General features: G+C 45.6%; 1 protein-coding gene across 3 annotated transcripts; it reads right to left on the bottom strand.

The window, feature by feature from the left end:
* Positions 1-885: 885 nt before the first annotated feature.
* On the bottom strand, positions 886-21,590 carry LOC111602549 (protein charlatan). 3 transcript variants are annotated; one of them, XM_023319703.2, is made up of 7 exons: positions 21,072-21,590; positions 5,909-6,222; positions 5,244-5,758; positions 4,166-5,173; positions 3,737-3,928; positions 3,225-3,554; positions 886-2,823 (listed from the first exon to the last, which is right to left on the bottom strand). In XM_023319703.2, exons 2-7 carry the CDS (start codon positions 6,125-6,127, stop codon positions 930-932), a joined length of 4,158 nt encoding a protein of 1,385 aa, XP_023175471.2. In that variant the 5' UTR covers positions 6,128-6,222; positions 21,072-21,590; the 3' UTR covers positions 886-929. The 3 variants fall into 3 exon arrangements, with proteins under 3 accessions (XP_023175471.2, XP_023175470.2, XP_023175472.2); XM_023319702.2 differs by lacking the exon at positions 21,072-21,590 and adding an exon at positions 15,225-15,544; XM_023319704.2 differs by lacking the exons at positions 3,225-3,554; positions 3,737-3,928; positions 21,072-21,590 and adding an exon at positions 15,225-15,543.
* Positions 21,591-21,803: the final 213 nt, after the last annotated feature.

Here is a 21,803-nt window from a genome sequence, read left to right as displayed (position 1 = left end):
CTGATAAAATCATAAGTACAACTACACGTTTAATAATAATATAGTTTATGTTTTCTTTCTTTATCGTATGCATTAAATTCTATCAACTGAATGCTTGCTGTGTGGGCATTTGTGGGCGTGGCTGTTGCTCAATAAAACCAACTAAAGCTAGAAACTAAATAAATCTTCGTTATGTTAAAGCTTAATTCAAGAAAAGAAATAAGGCAAAAAGGTATTGAGGTTTTGCATTCCATGTTGTATAAATAAAATATATATATATATATGTATGTATGTATGTGTATGTATGCATGTATGTGTGTAGCAACTTAAACAACTAGTAAATAACATGGCAAAATGATACTCGTATTAAGTAACTAAAATATGAAGTTTTTGTGTTTTTTAAATGGCAAATTAAAGCTATTTCACTTCACAAATGATTTTTTACGTTTTTTTTTTTTGCAACAAAAGTGAAGATATTTGATAAATCCTCATCGAATATCTTCCTAAATTCTATTAAGTGTTTCATTATAATATAATATATTTTAGTGTACTTTGTTGTCTTTTTCTTTTGTTTAAACACTACAATGTGAGTTTCATGTTTGTGTGTGTGTGTCTTTTACATAACCTCAATTGTACAATTAATATAATGTGAAATTTATCGAAATTGGGAGAACTTTCTACAATATTTTTATGGATTTTGTTTTCTTATCTTTTTTTTTTTGTTTTTTGTTTTTTTTTTTTTTTGTAAAGAGAAATCATATTTCAGGTACATCACAACTTAAAATTTAACAAATAAATGCAAATTTGTTCTTTAATGAATTTTCAATGTTAATGCCTAATGCATAAAAAATGTATATGGCAAGCAAAACATTTGCTAAGATTAATGAGAAATTGTTGGCTCTTAAATAAAAAAGAGAGCTATAGATTGAGTTGGAGAGCGAGCGCTAGTTTCACGGTTTGGCATGCTTGAGGCGGCGATGTAGCTGTAAGCTGTAGCGCCGCTCAAACTTTGCGCTGCACTGCCGACAGCTGTGCGACGCGACCGCCAAAGCTCGATGCTTCCAAAACCGATGCAGCGCCAGAGAGCCAAGCGTATGATAGTTGAAGCTTATGCCGCCGCCATTACGCCGCCGACTGGCCGTGCAGCTTGCGCAGCCCAATCTCTGGTGCACCAGCTTATTGAGATGCTTGTCACGCAGCATGGCGACCACAGCCTCGGGAGAGAGACGTATTTTCTTCGGCTGCGCCTGCTTACGTGAACTGCGCGCCGTCTCCGCATCGGACTTCTTGCTGAAGTCAAGCGGCGCTGTTAAATATTCCTGCTTGCTGGCGGCATCGGCCAGCAGAGGCAACAGCGTTGCCAGCTGATTCAAGGACTTGCGCGAGGCGCTAACAGCGCAGCTGTTATTACCGCTGCTGGTGCTGCTGCTACTGCTGTTGAGCGTATGTTGATTAACAGCCGGCTTCTTGGGACTCTTGCGCGGTGCTGCCAGATCTAGCTGACGTTTGAGCAGCGACTGTGGCTGCGACGTCGGCGCCGCTGTTAACTTCGGCGGCGCAACGCTACCGCAGCTGCTGCCGGTAGGCACCTTGGGTGTTATGGTCAGTGTAATATCCTCCTTGTTGCGCAGATACTCAATGTACTCTTCGGTCTCGCTCAGCAGGCGTCGTCGCTTGCCGGGCGACATCTGTTGCTCGCGCTGCTGGCCCGTCGTTGTTGCTGTCGGCAGCGCTGCTGCGGCGGCGGCCAGCATTAAAGGCGTCTCAGCTGCATAGTATTTGTTTATAATATCTTTAACATAATTCTGAAATTGTGTTCCAATGCGATTGAGATTCTGATATTCCATTTGTGTGAGAAAGGGTGTGGTGGTGTTGTTGTTATTATTGTTGTTGTTGCCGCTGTTCGGTGTTGCTGTTACTGCAGCCACTGCTGCAGTGCCAACAGCGGCGGCAGCAGCAGCAGCAGCAGTTGCTGTTGCCATGGCCGCTGCCGCTGCTGCAGCCGTTGCCTCAGTCCTGCTGGTGTTGTTCTCTTTATCATCCTGAGGACAATGATGCACGGCATTTCTGTGAGATTTCTCTTTGTAATAGCTGTGACTGTTGTTATTATTATTATTATTATGGTTGTTGTTGTTATTATTATTGTTAAGTTTATACGCGGGAGACGATTTAATAAGCTGCACTCGCTGCTGCTGCTGCTGCTGCAGTTGTTGTTGCTGATTCTCTTGATCTTCGTCATACTCAATTTTGAGCTTTCGCTTGCTGGCGAGCAGCTCAATGGCCGTTTGCTCGTAGGCTGCCGCCTCCAGAAATGCCGTTGCCATCAGCGCCTTGTTGGTCTGCTCCTTAAGCTCGCCCTCATCGCCAGATGAGCGCAGACTCTTGCCATTGCTGTTGGCATGACGCGACAATTTCATTGGTGAGGTAGCGCCCGACACGTGGTACTCGTCGCCCGAGTACGAGGACGAGGATGCCGATGACGGTGTATTCTCATCATCCTCGCCCGTCGAGTGTTGCCTGGCACGCATAACGCCAAACTTTTGGCGCTGGTTGCCGTTGCCGCTGCTGCTGTTGCTGCTGCTGCTGTTGTTGTTGTTGCCGCCGCTGCTGCTGTTGATGTTGCTGCCGCTGCCGCTGCCGCTGTTGCCGCTGTGATGGCCGCCCATGCTGCTCAGGCTGTGCAATAGCGCAGCAGCCTCTCGTGTCGTCCATTGCGAAGGCAGTTTATTATTGAACAGGAGTTGATGATTTGCTGGTATTTTCAACTCGTGCACGCCTCCCGCTTTATGAAAATCCTGAGCGACCGAAGCTGTGTTGCGACTAATTGCGTCCATTTTTAGCAGACTGAAAAGGTGAGACAATGAAAACCTGAGATTAGAGTGCGTTTTAAAGTCGGTTAATAGCTAAATTATATATGATAATAATAAAAGAATAAATCAATAGAAGGAAAAACAACACAACTGCATGAAACTTGGCAGCAGCTCAAAGCGCTAAATAAAGGTGGATGAAAAACAAGTTCACAAACAAAACCCAACAACAACACAAGAGTAAAGCAAACTTTGATCGAATTTGGCAACAAAAAAAACAATGGAAAAAATCAACAAATATTTCGAAATAAATAAAGAACTTGGAACCAAACAGGAAATCATGAGAACTGGCAACAAATGTGGCATGAATTAGATCAGCAAATGATTGAGGACAACACAAGAGTTAATTAAGGACAATGGGACTGGGACAGCATATACCGCGCATAGTCCTCCGGATCGCTGCCCTCGGCTTCGAGGTATTGAAATAAACGCTCCGAGCCGCGTTTCTGTGTCGCCGCATTTGGTAGGCTGCCGGTGAGCAGATCATGCGGTGGTATCAAAGAGCCATTGGCACTGAGACGCCAGCCCACCATCGAGGTGGGATTCACGATGATCTCCTGCAAGGGGCCGCCAGTGATGTTGCCTCCGCTGCCGCTGCCGCCGCCGCCACCGCCTCCAGTCACGCCCTCATTGGTAGTGGTGGTGTAGATGGTAACGGCACCGCTGCCGCTCACATTGCCAACGGTTTGGCCACCGCCGCTTGACGTGCTGCAGTGCATTAAATGAACGTTTGTTCGGGTAGAAGGTGTAGGTGTGAGTGTGCGTGTGTGTGTGTGTGTGTGTGGGCGAGAACGAGTGGAGAGAACAAGAACGAGGGTAGTAACTAGAGTTAGAGGAGCACTGTGCGCGCTTGGGGTAGTGGGGGTAAGAGGCGGGTCTGAGAACGTTACCCAAAAGCATTGCCGGCATTGTGAAACGTGTTCAGCTGATTGTTGGCCACCAGGGTGTTGCCAATCGTTCGCAAGACATTCAAGTTTTGGCTATGCATTGCATTGTTGCTGCCACTGTTGTTGCCAGCGTTGTTATTGTTGCTGCCACTGTTGTTGCTGCTGCTGCTACGCGCTGGACGATTATCGTGCGGACTGCATTTGATTTAAAGAGAAACAAGTTTTCATATTCAGCAAGTGGATAATGATGATGTTATATCATGCTAGCGATCAGCTGCACTCAGACTAGTTCATAATCTCAGTGTTAAAGACCAAAGTAAGACTCCAACAACCGTCGATCATCAGCTAATTAGCGTTCCTCACATAGGTTTCTTTAAAGCCTCTCACACATTTCTATCTAAAACTCAAGAAGCATTGATTTTCGTTACTTACTGCACATCACTCATGTGAATTTGGTATTCCTCCTGCGTGTCGGCCAGATAGGAGCACTTGCCGCAGGCCCGCTTATTGTGCACCTTGAGCACATGGGTGGCAAGGCGCTCGGAGCGCGCCGCCTTGTAATCGCAGAGCAGGCAAACGAATGGCTTTGTGTGGGTGTTGAGGTGACGTTTGAGGCCCCACTTGTCGGCGCCCGACCAGGGGCAATAGCAGCAGGTGAAGCGCTTCTCACGCTTCGGCTTCAGCAGGCCAGAGCCGGCAGCGCTGCTGCTGCCCGACCCCGAACTTGAGCTGGCCACCGGCTGCTGGGCGCTGTTCATCACAGCGGCCACATGCAGCGGCAGCACGGAGCCATCGTCCAGTTTCTCCTGCTTGAGCTGAGCGAGTGGCATGTCCGCAGCAGAGGCCACCGCTTCGATGGTCTCCGCAATGCTCATGCTGGTCGAGGTGGGATGTCGCTGTGCCTCCAGGAAGGCGTTGTCAATGTTAACGCCCGCTGCATTGATCGTCACATTGCCGCGTCCGCCGGCATGGTGCGAACCGACGCCGGTGCCGCCGCTGGAGCCACTGCCGGCGGGCACATGCCGGCGTGTCTTGTTGATGTCGTACTGCAGTTCGCGATGCATGCGGAGAAAATGTTTCTTGACGTGATCGGCGCGATTGAACTGCTTAAGGCAGGCATAGCACTGAAAGGGCTTCTCGTCCTTGTGAATGTTCTCGTGGCGTGTGTACAGATCCCGACGATCCGTCGAATAGGGACAATGGGTGCAGGCATAACGCTTAACTATGTGCACACCATTGGCAGCTGCCGCCGCAGCGGCTGCCTGTGCTTGGGAGGATTTCTTGCGGCTGCCGCCAGAGGAGCTGCTGCCGCCGCCGCTGCTGCTGCTCGAATTGGTGGGCGCTGAGGTGGGCGTGGATTGGGCCAAGTTCTGTGCCGCATTGGCCGATGTGGAGGGGCTGGCATAGATCAGCTCTGCCGCATGCTCCTGACGATGTTTCCTATGGGGCAAGCAAAATTTTATTTTATTAAAATCTTTTTGATTTTTTATATGCTCCGTTAGCTACTCACTTGGACTTGGGCGTGGTCTGGTGTTGTTGCTGCTGTTGTTGCTGTTGCTGCTGCTGTTGCTGCTGTTGTTGCTGCTGCTGCTGTTGTTGCTGACTGACCTGCGCATAGCTCTGCAGCTTGCCGCCCGTTGTCCACTGCACCAGCTGCGGCTGTTGCTGCTCAGCTGCTCCGGTCTCTTGCGCCCAACGCTGTTGCTGCTCGCCGGCCTTCAGCAAGCCCGCCTGTCCTGCGGCAAACCCGTTCTGCATTAGAGCAGCCAGGCCGAATGCTGTGCTCAAGTGATCCTCTGACTTGAAGCTGCCTACGGCTGCGACGCTGGGCGCCGGCACCACAGAGGCGCCGCTGCCGCTGGCGCTGACCACCACAGAGTTACCCGACTCTGATTGCTGCTGCTGTTGTTGTTGTTGCTGGATTACATTGGCCTGGGTAGTGGCCACGTTGTTGCCGCTGCCGCCGACCGCAGCACCAGTTGCTTCGTATTCAATGCTGGGCGCAGCGGTGCGATCAATTTGTTGCTATTAAGAGAAGGGTGAAATGGGCAATTATTGAAGATTCTATTCAAGACTAATTTGTATTTTGATTCAGTAAGCCATTAATGGGTTAATGGGTTAATTAAACTAATTAATTAGCCAAACACAATATTGAGTGCCCTTTCATTTACTTACCAAATTCGTAAACGAGCGCTGCTCGCCCTCGGGCACCGCTGTGGGTCCACTGGTGGCCACCTGAGCCACCGGCGTGCCGAGCGTATGCAAACCGTTGCCGGTCTCCTCGCCGTATAGTTTACGTGTGATCTCTTTGAACATATCTTCATATGTGGCCTCTACATTTGAGGACTGTGCGCTCGCTGTGTTGCATCCTGTCGCTGGGATTAGTGTTGCCATTGTTGCGACTGTTTGGCCTTGGCTTGCGGGCGCGTTGCACGAAAATTGCAGCGACTACTTCTCTCGCTGTTGCCTCCACGTATGTGCTTCGAAAACTGCAAAGAGAGGGAGAGAGAGCGAGTGAGATTGTGTGCAAGAGAAAGAGGGAGAGGGAGAGAGAGAGAGACGGTCCACGTTTAGTTAGTCAGTGTGCCTAAGCTTAACGCACATTCACATCCGGCACACAAAATACCCAATACCCACACAAAGCCCCCTTCAATCGACGTCAGTTCGAAGAATTGTCTGTTGACACACCAACAGTTGACGCCGACGGCCTGGAACCTGCCTGCCTTGGGCCCTAGCCATGCGGGTGGACCCAAGGGGGGCCTTTCGATTGATGCTGACGTCGTTCCAAGCAGCATCAGCTGAGTCAGCGCAAGCGCAAGCAGCGATTTGAGCACACTTTTTGTTAACGACATTTTTATTCACCACTTGTTGGACAGGCGACAAAAGTGGTGTGAAGGTTGGGCGAATTCAAGCAATTTAAAATATTTATATAAACTCTCATTTTGTATGTATTAAATCAAGGAGCTATAACTTAACTTTTTGTTTTTACTCAATAACCTCGAAGACTCAAAACGCTTTCGACACTTTTGTGACCTGGTCGCAGCGTCTGCTTTACTGCATCCATTAATAAATGTAATAGCTCCACGCTTGGGCTTGGTGTAAGCCAAGGAAAACCCATTGCGCAGCTAACGCGCCCAAAAACTTGCACCTTCGGAGGATATCTAAGCGCATCTCACTCTAAATACAGCACAAATTGCGCAGCAACAACAAAACTGTTTGTTGCGTTGTTATTTTGGCGGCACGTTTGTTGTTATTGGTGGGTGGCTCTGTGCTGTTGTTGTTGCTGCTGCTGCTGGCCCACATGTTGCTGATGGCTGCGCCTCATTTTTCAAGTGAGATGCTGGCACACAACAAAAAAAATAACAAATAATTTTTGTATGGCGACAAAATTTTTTTGATGTTGGTTTTTTTATGGGCATGAAGCATGGGGCATGGGCACGTTTCTTTCGATGGCCCAGAGCCAACACAGTGGGAGCCACCCACACGCGCCTAGGCCCAGGCCCATGCTGCATATGGGCGAGGGGCTGGCCTGCTGAGAAGTGCTGCCTGTCTGCATGTGTGTGTGTGAGTGTGTAAGGAATGAGAGAATTGTTTTCGTTTATATGTGTGTGTGTGTGTGTGTGTGACCGTGCCGAAGCGTGTTTTCTTTCGTTGCTTTTCGAGTCATATTTCGTATGGTTATTTGTTGTTGTTGGAGTTTTTTGCATATTTGATTTTATGCTTTGTGTGCTTTTTACAGTTGTTGCCCACACTTTACGCCACTGGGGGCGTTTGAGTCTTCTTCTTTTGCTATGCTTTATTTCGTTTCATTCGTTTGCTTCGGCTCTACTTTTGCTGTTGCGGCTGCGGCTTCGGCTTGGGCTTTGGTTTGTTTGGTTTGTTGGGTAGGTCTACAATGCCTGCAGATCTCAACCCAACCCCCCTACCCCCGCTTGCCTTGCCACCCACACCCTTTGATTGAGTCGCTGCGTGTGGCTTTTTAAGCCAAGGGCATTATTATTGATGTTGATTTTACTGCTGCTGTTGTTGTTGTTGGGTGGGTGACTTGACTTTTGTCTCAGCTCAAGATCAAAGTATCCAAAATGATGAATGCATATATATACATATACATATATATCATACCGATATATGCAAGTGCTTGCATATTTAGAATGAAATCTTTAACCACACTCAGGAGACCCACATAAATTCATACGAAATGCTATCAAACTTTGCAATATCTTCCTTCATTACTCTTTAGCTTGCAAATTTTCAAAATGTTTGCAAATATATAAACATATTAAAAAGTCCCCGACATTTGAGTACGATAAGAAAGGGCCAAGTGATGGGGTCAACATTTGTGGGCGAGCGATAGACACATGAACACAAATATATACACTCACACACACACAACACAAAAGTGTCATGCGTTGCCAACAACAGCAGCAGCGTCAGCGTGTGTGGGTGCTCGGTTGGGGCCAGGCACAGAAATAACAACAACAACATCCGCTTTGCTAATAGCAGGCAGCTAAAAAAAATAACTGAAAAAAACCCAGAGACAGCAAACGGCGGCGTCAAATGGGCGCGTCAGCGAGTGGGCTGAAAATGGGCGCAACAGTCGTCGCCGCTAGCGGCAGCAGCGGCGGCCTCAACAACAAAATCAATTTACAACAACTCTAACACGCGCACCATCAAGAACAAACACAACGATCAGTCGCCGTCAGCGACGACGACGACGCCGCCACCGCCGCCTTTGGTGGGTGTGCAAAAAACCGACATCAGCACTGGCATCCGCAGCAGCTGCGACGCCGCTGTCCGCAATGACAACGCAATTTGGGGGAGTCAGCGAGAGTGAAAGAGCGCGAGAGCCAGAGAGAGCGCAAAAACCGGTTGGCAGATGAACATAAAAATGCCGGTTGCGGAGCTTTTGCTGTAGTAATAATTGAAGTGAGAGCACAAAGCAAGCAAAGAGAGGAGAGCAAAGCCATGGCAGGGCGCACGTCTGCCGATCGTCGCTCTTTTTTTGTCCAGCTGTCGACTGTTGTCTTTCGTGGTGCAGATGCCGGACGATTGACTGTTAACGGTAAACGCATTATTGGGTGGCTTCTCTTCAAATATGGCAGCAGAGTCAATTGCTGTTGTTTGTTTGTTTTTTTTTTGTTTTGCTGATAATATTTTTCAGAATTGCGTTGCGTGTGCTACATATGTATGTATGGGCATGTACGTACGTACGTATTTATGTATGTATGTGTGTGTATTTGTTAGGGGGCGGGCGTCAAACCGCTAAATTGCCAAGCAAAGCCTTACTTTTGACTGAGCGTATGTGTGTACGTGCAGTAAAATGTATATTCGTATTTGTGCACATACATACATATAATTTTAACACCCGTGGGCCGACCCGACCCGATGGCAGCTCAGGGTGAGCCACAACATTACTGAAAGCTGTTGTTGTTGTTGCGGTGAACGGTGAAAGGCCAAGAGACGAGGAAGAGGCGAAGAGCGGAGAATCGATGGGGAGGAGGGCGACAGCAGAGAACAAGCAATGGACAGCGGCAGCAGCAGCAGCAGCTAATGACATGTTAACGCCAAGCAGCAGCCGTCTGTCGGTCCCAAAGCCACACGCAGTTATTAAAAAGTGCTTTTGTGCGATGGCCTGCACAGTGGGGCAAGCTAATTGGAAGGGCGGCCCCAAGCAAAATATTCGTTAAGTGAGCAGTATTGAGTGGCACATGCAATATAAACAACTTTTTAATCTTTAAACATTTGTGTCAACACATGTGTTGTTAAGACGGGTCTTAAAACAAGTCGAAAGTCTTTAGAAAAACTCTATTCTATATTAAACTACAGTTCAGTATAGACAAATTATTTCTTCTTATCAATTAGAAATGAATAAGCAAAAATCAATTTAATAATCATAACAGCTTGAGCCACTGTCGCGCGACTCTGGCTTTAGCAGCACGACCGATACGTCGATACACACTAACATCAGAGACAGCAGCAACAACAAGTTGTTAAAGTGGGTGGTTGTCTAACAGCTGTTGTGTCCAGCAAAATTCAACGATCGCTCGAACGACAGCAATATAAAATCTTCAATTTTATATGCGCACAAGCAGCAACAGCAACAGCAACAGGGGTCGCAACGTAAATGATTTTCTTGACTGCTTCACACGCCCACGCAGCAGCAGCAGCAGCAGCCGCAGCGCATGCGTGTGGGCTGTCGCTTGCATTGGTGTTGTTGCGTGGGTCCACTTCAGCGAGGGAGTGGGGTGGCCACAACAAATTTGACAAAATATAAAAGAAACTAAGCAAAATAGCTAAACATATATAACACTCTGTGTGTATGTGTGTGTAGCTAATATGTAAGCGCTGCGTTTACGATCCTCTTCTTTTTATTTTGCACTTTGGCAGCTGCGCAGCAGACATCCGCCAGCGTCGCTGCGGGCACTGCCTATGTGTGCGTGCAAAGGCGCAGAGGGCAGCTTTATATGGGCGGCAGGTGGTAATTTTTGTGGCCAGTCGAAGACAACAGCAAAACGATGCGACGGCAGCTGCTGCTGCTGCTATTTTTTTCTCTCCTCTCTTTTTTTTTGGCGTCTTCTTTTTGAGCTGAGCTTTGGCCAAGACGAACGACAGACAACAAAGCAATAAGCGCAGCGCTTTAAAGCTGGTTTCTTTAAGTGTATATACATATGTGTGTGTGTGTGTATGTGTGTCTGTCTGTTTGTTGGTTTTTGGGTGGTGCTGGTAGCATTGCCTTGTGGGCGTTTGCTGCAGCACCAATAACAACAGCAACACCATTCACCGCAGCAGCAGCAACAACATTCACAGCAGCAACATCTTCAAGGGCAGCCATTAGTTCAGTTCAGTTCAGTTCGTTTCATTTCGCGTCGATTCGGACCAAGTCATATATAGCATTTTAGTTGTCTCTGTGACTTCAGCTTTTGGCTATGCTTATTATTATTGCTGCTGCTGCTGCTGATGTTGCTGTTGCTGTTATTTTTGCTGGCAGCTGTTGGCAGGTGCGCGCCCTCATAAAACGTTGTCGAACGACCCAAAATGCAGGCGCAGGCAACAGCAAAAAGAAAATGGCGACCTCTGCGTCTGCGTCCCTCGTTCAAGTGCCAGTTGCACCCTCCTACTTCTCCTCCGCCTCCTGCTTGTCGCTTTTCTTATGAAATCTTTACTTAAAATGCTGCCCAAGCAACATGTGCATCGATCCTCAGCACTGACTGTCTGTCTTACGATCCCTGCCCCTCCTGGGGTAGCAATTTATGCAGTTGTTGTTTCACTTTTAGGGGTGGTTTTTTCATGATCAATGTTAGTTGTCGGCGCAGGGTTGCCGAGCAGGTTGCAGCTGCCGCCAGAGGGAGAGAGACTCCTTTGCCAGCCTGTTGCTCGACTATTGTCCTGTACCATCGGCCTGCATGCATCGGCACTTGCGTTTAGGGGTTGAGCCTTACCAGCTGACAAGTGGATAAGCCAGGTTAGAAGGGATGACCAATTATGCGTTGCCATGCATATCTATACATATTTAATATATCTTTCGGATTTGTTACACCTGACAGCTCGATCCTAAGCATTACATTTGCACTAAGCACATTTACATTTTAATGGAACTAACAAAATTTTCGCCTTTGCTTTGAATTGGCATCAAATACATTCAAGTTTGATTTGGAAAAGGATATGTTGTACTATAGAGAGGATTGCTCATGAACTGCTTATTCTTTATTGTTATGAAAAGGATAAATGAATCAAGTATAAATATAAATTATCATACCTTATCTATTACTATATTAATAGCTATCATATTATTTAGCTTAGCTTGCTTTGGAGCACATTCATGCACTGATCTTTCGCTTCAAATACTGAGCATGTTGGATATGCTTCAAATATTATAATCTAGGACTTTGCTTGGGTTGTTCTTATACTATATAGTTATACTATATACATACATACAGATATGTATATATATCTGTCTACTTATCCGCTTTTATGTATGTATAAGTATGTGCTCTATACCCAACCCAAAAAAAAATTAACGTTGAGTTGTTGACGCTGGACGCCTCTTAAAAATAACAACAACAACAACAACCATGCGAGAAGAAGCAGCAGCAGCAGGCAGTCACACACACACACACCCAACCTCCGACAGAAACAGACCCAATAATGAAATTTCACAACCTTCGTCGACGTCTCGTGTGTGTGTTTTTTTTTTCTTTTCTTGATTTTGGTTTTTGGGCCGTCCCAACGTTGAATATTGAAAAACGGTTGAGGTTTTTAGGCAAATTGTAGTAGGAGGAGGCGATGGCGATGGCAATGGCGATGCGCCGGCAGCACTGCGAGGCCCCGACCCCAGTCACAGTCACAGCCACTGCCACAGCCCCATAGAATGAGGCAGCGAAACGCAGATAATGATGATCACAAAGCACAAAGAGCAGCGACTGAACGTGGGGGGACGACTGAAGACGAGTTTCTCGTTTTCGGGCCACGCCAACAAAGTGACTGGCCCGATAAAACGAGCAAGCCCAACCAAAACCAAAACCAAAATATAATCAAGCCAGCAGCTAACCCCTCCCCCAACAAAGAGGGACTGAGCCCTGGCCCAACCCAAGTTTGAAAGCGGCGAATGGTCCACAAATGAAATGAAATGGAATCCTACGCAATGGGGTGGCTGCTGTTGCTGCTGCTGCTGCTTTGCAAAGGGGACGCGACTCAGAGACGCCACAGGTAAAAAGTAGAAACCTTGAAAGCCGCAAAACAAACAGCTGCTGCTGCTGCCGCTGCTATTGAACAGGTAAACTCTCTCGGGCAGGTAAGTATGGTATGGTCAGGACGGGTCGGTTCGGGGGAGGCGAGGCGACGCTGTAACAGGAAATTCCTATGTGATTTTTGGTGAGATTGTTCGGTCGGTGCAGCGAACAACCCTCTTGGCAGGCAGGTACCGATCGTCGATCGTCCCGTTGTCTTTCCGCAAGCCACCCTCCCCTATAGATCGGCCAGGCCCGTCCGTTGGGCCCCGACAGGAAGTGCGTAATTTAGTTTGTGAAGTTTGCGCTGGCTGCGTTTTGGGGTCGCGCCTTTGTTCATGGGAACTTGAACTTAGCAGAGCAAAGGGAGAGATAGTTTGTTGTGTGCGTCTGTGTGTCCGTGTGGGTTGATCTTTTCAGCTGGGGTGCGTCGCAATAAAGAGATCTAGCATGATAGATAATTGTCTAATTGGCAAGAAATTTGATCATTTATCAAGTAGATCCTGTTATGAATTAAACGGCAAATATGATAATAATATTGAGTCTTAAGCTTAAGCTAAGTTAACATAGAGGAATCCTTAATCTCCGAAGAGGAGCTCAGCTTAGTTATTAAAGTTCTTCATTTCGTTAGCGCCGCTCACGAAAGAGAGCAGAGAGTTATATTTATAGCTGCGAATTTGACTCTCCGAGAATGAAGCTTATGCACACATACAAGCATAGATGTGTATATGGATTTGTATATGTGCATTTGTGTATGTAACCGAAAAACGATCGCCGCATTGACAACTCCTTGCTTGAAAATGATGAAAGCACAGCAAAAAGTGCTAAAGTAAACGAAGGGGAGACGACGCTGCATAAACAACAAAATGTGAGCAACAACAACAGTAAATTATAGAGGGCCGAATTGTGTGGGGGCGGCAACGCAGACAGCAGCAACCAAGCAAAGCAAAAACGAAGCAAATGAACGCAGTGCGAAGAAGAGAAGAGGCAACGAGAGGAGAGGAGAGTAATGCAAAAGTTGTTGTTGGGTGGGTGTAAGAAATTCATCAGAAGTCGTAGTTGGCAGGCAGAGGCGAAACTGCAGGCAGGCAAACGGCAGTGGGCAAGCGAAGAATTTGTGTGATAAACTAACAAAAGGGTGTGAAGGCAAAAATAAAAAATAAAAAAAAAGAAGAAAATAAAGTAAAACTGAAAACGAGGGCCGAGGGCCGCTGTTTAGGCAGTGGACGCCAAAATAAAAACCTAAAAAATCAACATACGAAACAGCAGGCGGTAGAAGCAAACGACGGGCGACGGTCAGTCGCGTCGCTTGCTGTGAGAGGCAGACAGAGAGAGAGAAAGAGAGCACACCGAAAGTCGGGAGTTGAGCCAAGCGAGGCGGCAATTAAAGAGCGCAACGGCTATGCGACAAAGCAAAAGAATAAATAGGGCTGAGGTAGGCGTCGAGTCGAGTCGCGTCGCGTCGTTCGCCCCGGGGGAAACGGGCAGGCAAGATTTTCAAACATCACCCACTCACACAAGACCTTGTGTGTGTGAGTTGAATGCGTTGCGCATTTGGTAAAAGAAACACGAGAGCAGGCAGACGGATGAAAAGAAAGTAGGATAATGTAGGCGCAGGGTTGCCAAGCCACACCAAAATTCGAAGCTACAAGTGTGCGTGTGCGTGCGAGACGGAAAGAGGGCGGCAGGCAGACAGACAGTTAATGTGGGAGAAGGAGGAAGAGTGTACCCAACACACGCAAGCTGTCAAGGATGTTGTTGCTGCTGCTGCTGGCTGGTGGTGTTGGTGGTGGTGGGTTTCACATCATTCATTATCGTTGCCCCTTGCAGCGCGGCGTCGCGACTGCGCCAAGCGAGGGAGGGCCAACTGCTATGGCGACTGAGGCTCGATTTCATGGTAGTTGTGTTCGTGTGTGTGGGTCTGTGCTGGCATCTCTTTTGTGATTGCCACAGGCGGGCCCCGACCCAAGGCACGAAAGGGGTGCCCACTCTTCGCGGGCATTCTTTGTTTTTTTTTTTTTTTGGGAGTGTTATATGAGTGTTGGTGCGTTTTTTGGGCGTTGGAGTGGCTGTTTTTTTGGTTGTCTGTGTATAATTGGAAATTGGGTAACCGGTTTTCGAACCGACAGCTACCTGTGGGTTGTGGTTGTTGGCTGTGGCCTTCGGAATGATTTTTGTCGATGGGTCTATGTAATGTATGCTAGTATTAGTACCACTGTGTGTGTGTGTGTGTGTGTGTGTCTGTTAGCCACATGCGTTCTAAGCGGTAACATGTGTCCAGCTAGAAGAGACAAACCTAGCCATTACTGAAAAATTATAAAAATTTTGCATTATCCTTCCAAACATAAAATGTAAGCAAAATGCATTAAAATGTTAACATAAGAATATATATATATAAATATACATATATCTAAATCAGATTAAATTTCCATTGTTCATAATTGAATATTTAGCGATTAACGGGTTATGCCATTTTGCCATTCTCCTGACATACATTTGACCACTTTTACGCACTTTGATATACGTTCGTATTTTGAAAAGTCTGGCAACGTCCTTCCAAACACGGTGCCCTTGAAAATTGGTCATACTGCAATTCATTACAGAATCTGACACACATACACACATTCACGCACACATACAAACATACACTACAAGTGCACAAATATGTATGTATATGATTATCGAATTATTTATATCCCCAAGCCGGCGCAAAATCTGCGCCCTTAACTATTTTATATTATTTGTATACATATATTTATATGTACCTTTTATTCTTTGCAATTAGTCCGCGTTCTTTGGACTTTAAGCCATTTCTATTTTCTGCAAAACGTCCTTTTGTTGTTATTGTTGTTGTTGTCTCACTTGTTACACAAATAATTTGTTTACTATTTGGAGAATATGCAATTAGTTGCATACACGCACATTTAATTGTGCACTTTAATTAATCAAACACTGGCCAAAAATCTGTAAAAACACGCGCCGGCCAATACAAAAATTGTTTGTAGTTGCTGCTAATGCACGCGATGCGAGTAAACGAACCGAACGCCACGAAAAATTCCAACAGACTGCGAGAGCGTCACCGACACCAGGCAGAATGTGGGAGAGAAGCATGGAACGATGACGCAGCCAGCTGCTGCTGAAACGACCGCGCTCGACAGCGTCAGTGTTGTCGCACAGTGGGTTGCGTCGAACATACGACAATATAAATTTGATTTCCTTGCTCTTTGCAAGTGCTTTCATGCTCAGCTAATAGTGAGGATCCCATAGATTATGGGCAATTTATTTTAAAAGCTTTCATTCATTTTTAATTATATGCATATTAATAAATTAGTTAGAAATTTATATATTGAATGAATTTATTTATTACGACAAGTGCATATAATTTATTAATGTTCCACTGTGCACAGCCGCCGGGGACCCAAGCAGCCACCTTATACAGCGAATGATCGAATAAAAGAGAAATTGCAACAAACAATCGACGGAGTCGCCGGCGTCTCTGTCGCAGTTTGCGCCAGCAGCAGTAGCAGCAGCCAAGGCACGGCCAGGCAAGCCACCCGCTCATTCACGTTTTTGCTGTTGTGTGGGCCTCAGTGAGAGCATCAGAGAGCGACAGTGGGAGCGGGGTAGCATAGACGCTGTTATTGTTGTTGTTGTTGTTTATTGCGTAGGGTGGGTTGGCTTGTAGAATTTCTGGACAATATTGTTGTTGCCTCTACTGTTGGTGCTGTCGCTGCCTCTATGACGACAGCGCAGTCGCGCAGAAGCAGGTCAGTTTGTGTGGCGTCCGCTGCGCAACTTGATTTTTGTTGTATTTTTATGCGCGGCCGTCGGCGTCGGCGGGTTGACTGTTGGTAATGATCTTCGTGCATGTGGGTTGCTGCTTGTGGCTGTTTTCGTAGCCGCCGCTGTCGCTGTTGCTGTTACTGTTGGCGGCGTCGGCTACGGGGGACGATTGACTGTTGCGTTCATTAGCGTGGCCGCGGCTTTTTGGGCTCGTTTCCGAGGAGGTGCTGATACATACATATATACATAGTCCAGGTAGACACTATACACAATACAAATGTATATATGCCTGTCTGCGTATGCCTATGTATGTACATAAGGTTGGGCAGGTAGTTGGCAGCTGGGTGGCGCTGGCTGCAGCGTGGGCAGCATAGCGCATATTGAGGTTAGGTTGAAGTCAAAGCCAAAAGAAAAACTTAGCTCGAACAATCTGTCACTGCTATGCAAATGTGCATGACTCACAGGGAAATACCTCAATAGTGCACAACTTGCACTCGACTCGACGCGCAACTACAACTACAACCAAATCACGAGCAACGCGACGTAGTCAATGAAATTGAAAGTTAAACGCAATCAATGGCTGAAAGAAGAAGCACTGCATCAAGCGGCGCTGCAGCTGCGCTAGTCCGCAGCGCAGATAACGTTTTGTTGTTGCTGTTCTTTTTATTGTAGCGAAAATTTACGGTTCTTATGATTGTTGTTTTAATCAGTGAGTAGCGAAGCGGGTGAATCAATTAGAGAAGAGACCATGGGCTAAAATGCATATGGATGAGTGTGCATAAGAAACTAACGGTTAACTGAGCTTGAAGATGCGCTACATAGAGAAAATGAAACTTGTAAAATTAAATATATCTATTAAGGAAAATAAGAAAAATTAAATAAATAATTGTAGAAAAATTACGGGAATAGGAACGTGGAAAATAGTATATATCGTTTATATTAAATACATATATATTTGAAATATAATATAATAAATATATGTATATTTGAAATATATTATATAAAATATATATTTAAAATTTTTTAAATAATTAGTATCTTATTTTTTAATACAAGAATATATATTTTTTAATATTTATATTTCTATTTTATGACTTATTTTTTTATTATTTTTATTATATTATTTATTGACTATATTTATAAATTTAAAATGTGTTTTGTTTTATAGAACTCTTTATAATCAGAATGTTCAAAGCTAAAATGTTCCTTTTTGATTCATTTAGAGCTACAAAACAGTTTGTTCAATGGGAATCACTCCTTCAATTACCTTTCCAATCAATTCAATTTATTGAAGCCTCTCATTTCTAAATATATATTCTTACCGTTATTTACGCTCATATAAACTCCCTTTTTTACAAGCCCAGCCTCAAGCAAACAAATTCAGAAATGCCTTCAGTGCAGCGCAATGCGTCAGATTACGGATCCAGAGACAAAACAGGTTAGTCAGTGAAATGGAGCACCCTACTTTTAAACTTCATTGCCACTCAAGTGGCGATGGCGGATGACGAGACCGTTGCAAAGGAGCAGCCAGCGAACCGGTTTGCAGCAGCCCTAGCGAGACCCGAGCATGTGGCCCACTGGCCAAGGAAAGCAGCGCCGCACAGCCAACGCAGTCGATCGAAATCGAACTCAGGCGACGCCAAGTGATGCTCAGCGAGCGATATCACAGCTGTTGCACTTGTCGGGTGTACCACCGCCGTTAACCTCTGGCCATCCTTGGTCGTACGAACTTGTGTGATATAACGAAAGCTGCGTAATGAGCAAAGCCAATTACAAAACGCCGGAGCAACACATGGCTTCGACCTCAGTGGAAACCTGTTGCCGCTGGGCGAAGCCCTTCCTCAGTCGCTGGGAGAAAGTGTCGCTGGGTAGGGCTTCATCTATAAGGCGCCAGCAAAAATCCCTGGCCATGGACGAACTGAATTCCCCTTTACCGATCGTCACGATTTGCTTGCACTTTGTCACGTCTCATTTAACAACGAAAAAATATCTACATGAAAAACGAGAAAAAAGTGGAGTGTCACCGAAGAGGGGCCCAACCTGACCCTCTCGCCAAGGCAACCAACAACAGCACAGACAATGGCCATAGGGTGGGTTGCGATCGTCGCTCGCTCTCTCGTTCGCTCGGCGCTCTCATATATTCAATATGGCGTAGCCTAGCGTGGGACGGACATGGGTTGGAGTGGGGGGTAGGGGCAGTGCCAGTGGCGAGGGTACGGTAACGCATGCGCAATTCGCCGACTACAAAAACTTGAAAACGTGGGCGTGGGTGGGCCGAACATCTATTCAGCTCTGTCTGTCTGTCTAGCTGTGTGCGTGTATGTGTTTGTATCTGTGTGTGTGTGGGTGTGTGTGTGCTTGTTGGATACAGTTCCCGGCATTTGGCTTTGCGGTTGAGCTCTACTCGCTTGTGAGTCACGGGCTTCTGGGCTCTGGGTGAGTTCGTGGGCAACTCTGGTGGCAGGTCAAAACTGGAATTTGATCAACAGGAAATGGTCAGCAGTTTAGATGCCCCCAACCGAACCACTCGAAATGAAGTAATTTGTGTGTAAGTTTCTACACATTTCTAGAAAAAACACGGCGTTCACAATGAGATTGTTGCAACTGTGTGATATTTGCTTAGATTGACACGGATCATTAGGCTATATTATATGGTCATTGTAAAGTCTGTATTCGAGTTATTCCGAAGGTCGGTCTTAGGAAGAAACGAAAGAAGGAAGGACGTATAAAAGGAAGTATGCACGAAAGAAAGGAAAGCTTTAATAGATCAATTATCAGCTCATATAGTTCTTATATAGGTCATGTTAATAAGAATTTCTTTATATTTCACAAGCATAAGGCAGTTTATCATAGATAGACGCGCTTCCCTGTTTATACTTTAAGAGCTGAAGCATATTTTAAGACAAGAACTAATTCTAAGCTTCAGATTAGGCTTTAACTCATGCCATATGATAAAAATATATATTTTATAAGAAAATATTATAAGACTTCGAGCTAAGGGCCTAGATGTCTGCCTTTGTAGGACTTCCTCAACGCAAACCGTTTAAGCATTAGACAATTGAGCTGGCTTTACATATTTATTTAATATATATGTATATATATATAATATATATATTTTTCAAAAGATTATGTGATATATAAATATATCTTATACATTATATATCAACCACGAGACGTCTGTCAAATTGTAATTGAATTTGATGTATTCGTTAGGAACTACCACCAACAACTTTTGGATCCATTTAATAATTAAATATACAGACATGCTTTTTACCATGCCACAAACATTGAATAATACATATACAAACATATATATACATACATACATATATGTGTATAAAAAGTCCTTTATAATTTGAATGCGCACACATACATTCGCATATGCATAATCCCATGCAGGAAAATAGGAATGCATAAAGCTTTGCATTTTATATAAGGTATAAATCATGTACATGGATGTAATATACTAATAAAATCCTCGGCTCAAACTAACGGCATTCGTAACCCCCTCTGCAGGACGTTTATTTGCATTGCCTAGCAACAACATGAAAAATAAAAGCCAGAAAGAAATTTAGTTGCACAAAATACATGGGCATAAATAACAAAATACAAATTATATAATGAAATCACACACACACATACATACACACGTGTGTGTGCGTGTGGGTGTGCATATGCCGCATATGTTGCATAAAAAGCCAAAGCACAAAAACCATATGCAATCAACGCCCAACTGCACCCACCAAAATCAAATAGTGCGTGAGCGAGACAAAGAGAGACTGAGCTAGAGCAAAAGAGACAGAGCAATGCAATTGCATTTTGCGAACGCAGCTGGACAGAAGAGAAGAGGAAGCACGCATACAAACTACATATTTGACACTATGCTCGCATAGAGAGAGAGAGAGAGAGAGAACGAGAACTCACGCTCTCGTCCGCTATTGCTCTCTCTGTCCCTCTCTAGTCTCTCTCTTTGCTCACTCTCTCTTGAGTTGGATTTGAAAAGTGCAACAATAATTCCTTTGCAGTTTTTTGATGCGATTGAGCAATGGCTGGGGTGTTGGGCGGTGGGCGGTGGGTGGTGGTTAGCAGGGGGAGGTGGGAGTGGGTGAACCAAAAATTGTTATAGACACAAAATTTATGATATGCGCCGCCTGGTGGTAGGAAAAACAACCACCCAACCCAGTGCGAAAAGTCGCTCGCTTGTAGTTTTCAAAATGCCAAAGCAGCCAAAGCTTCAATATCTATGTGTGTGTGTGTGCGTGTTTTGTGTGTGGGTGTGAGTGTGTGCATTGTTTTGGGGGTTGGTATTTTTGCTGCATAGAGCGCCTGCTCGAATACCAATACCAATGACAAAAAAGCATGGCAAATGTTTTCATGTGGAGCAAGCCAGTATTGATGATGGAAAAATAGAAGTTGGCGCTGTTTTAGTTGTGTGGGGGTTGTTTGGAGCCCGACAATAGTTGCCGTTGCTGTTGCCGTTGCCGTTGCCGTTGCTGTTGCTCTTCGTGCTGACGGTGGGGTGATTCTCTGGAAAAAGTGCATACCGAAAAGTATATACGCACACAGACACAGACGGGCAAAACGCTCACTCACACTCGCACTAACACAAACGCAGTGCGGAAAAATCAATAAATCATTTGTTGGAAAATTTTTTAATTGCCCTCTAGTATGGATTTATAGTGAATCCAATTAAATGCCCTTTGGCAGCCGTCTGCCAAATACATATGCTTCAGGTCCTTGGCATATGCAGCTCGGGTGCAACGGCATCTCCACGCATAACATAACATAATTTGAAAAACTATTGCATACTTTGATGCGCTGCAACTTACCAACATGTTCGCAGAGATTTTCGCGGCCAGCCAAGAAGTATGCAACAGAAATTCGCGTCAACAAGCGCTAGCAGCGCAACACACAGGCAACACTTTTGAAATCCTTTTCGCCGTCTTCTTCTGTTTCTTTCTTTCCCTTGTTTTTTCTCACTTTTTAGTTGTTCTTTGAGCTGGTTACGCACTGCACTTTCAGCATTTCACGCTTTTGGACGTTCGGCGACACAATGGGCTTTTACAACTAACCTCATCAACACTCACACACTGAATGAATATTTGTAACTGAATGAATGGGAGTGGAAGCTACACATAGCCAAGCTCCTAGAATGCAAAGCGGCGACTGGCGAACTTGTGTCGACTTGTGGTGTGCCAGCCCTGGCGTCGGTGCCGACGTTGGAGGCGGCGCAACCGCCTCTTTTACGCACACAGTCGACAATATTTAACCGTTATTATTTGCTTTGTAATCGTTTGTCTGTGTTTTGTTATTGCGGCTGCAGCGTTTTTGCTGTTGTTGCCGCGCCGATTGCCAGTCGCGCAATAATTGCGCTCCGAGTTGTGCAATCGCACAAAAAGCTTCCTGTTTATGGCGCGCCTTGTTGTTGTTGCCAGCACAAAAAAGCGCGCGCATTCCAGAACTCTCCCACACGCACAACATGCGAGCGCTTTTGTTCTATCTCCTTCTTTCTCTCTCTCTCTCTCGCTTTCTCTCGGTGTCTCTCTCTCGTTCACTCGCTC

Source organism: Drosophila hydei, unplaced genomic scaffold (assembly GCF_003285905.1).
Source record: "Drosophila hydei strain 15085-1641.00,03,60 unplaced genomic scaffold, DhydRS2 tig00000060-arrow-pilon, whole genome shotgun sequence".
In the NCBI taxonomy this organism is placed as follows: Eukaryota; Metazoa; Arthropoda; class Insecta; order Diptera; family Drosophilidae; genus Drosophila; species Drosophila hydei.
This window is presented reverse-complemented; position numbering and strand designations above follow the sequence as displayed.

Bases quoted from the DNA above. Each gene is read 5' to 3' on its own strand.
- LOC111602549 (XM_023319703.2), bottom strand. From the start codon at position 6,127: ATGGCAACACTAATCCCAGCGACAGGATGCAACACAGCGAGCGCACAG. The intron at 3,929-4,165 runs GTAAGTAACGAA...AATCAAATGCAG, and splicing joins ATTCACATGAGTGATGTGCA to TCCGCACGATAATCGTCCAG. The intron at 3,555-3,736 runs GTAACGTTCTCA...AATGCACTGCAG, and splicing joins AATGCCGGCAATGCTTTTGG to CACGTCAAGCGGCGGTGGCC.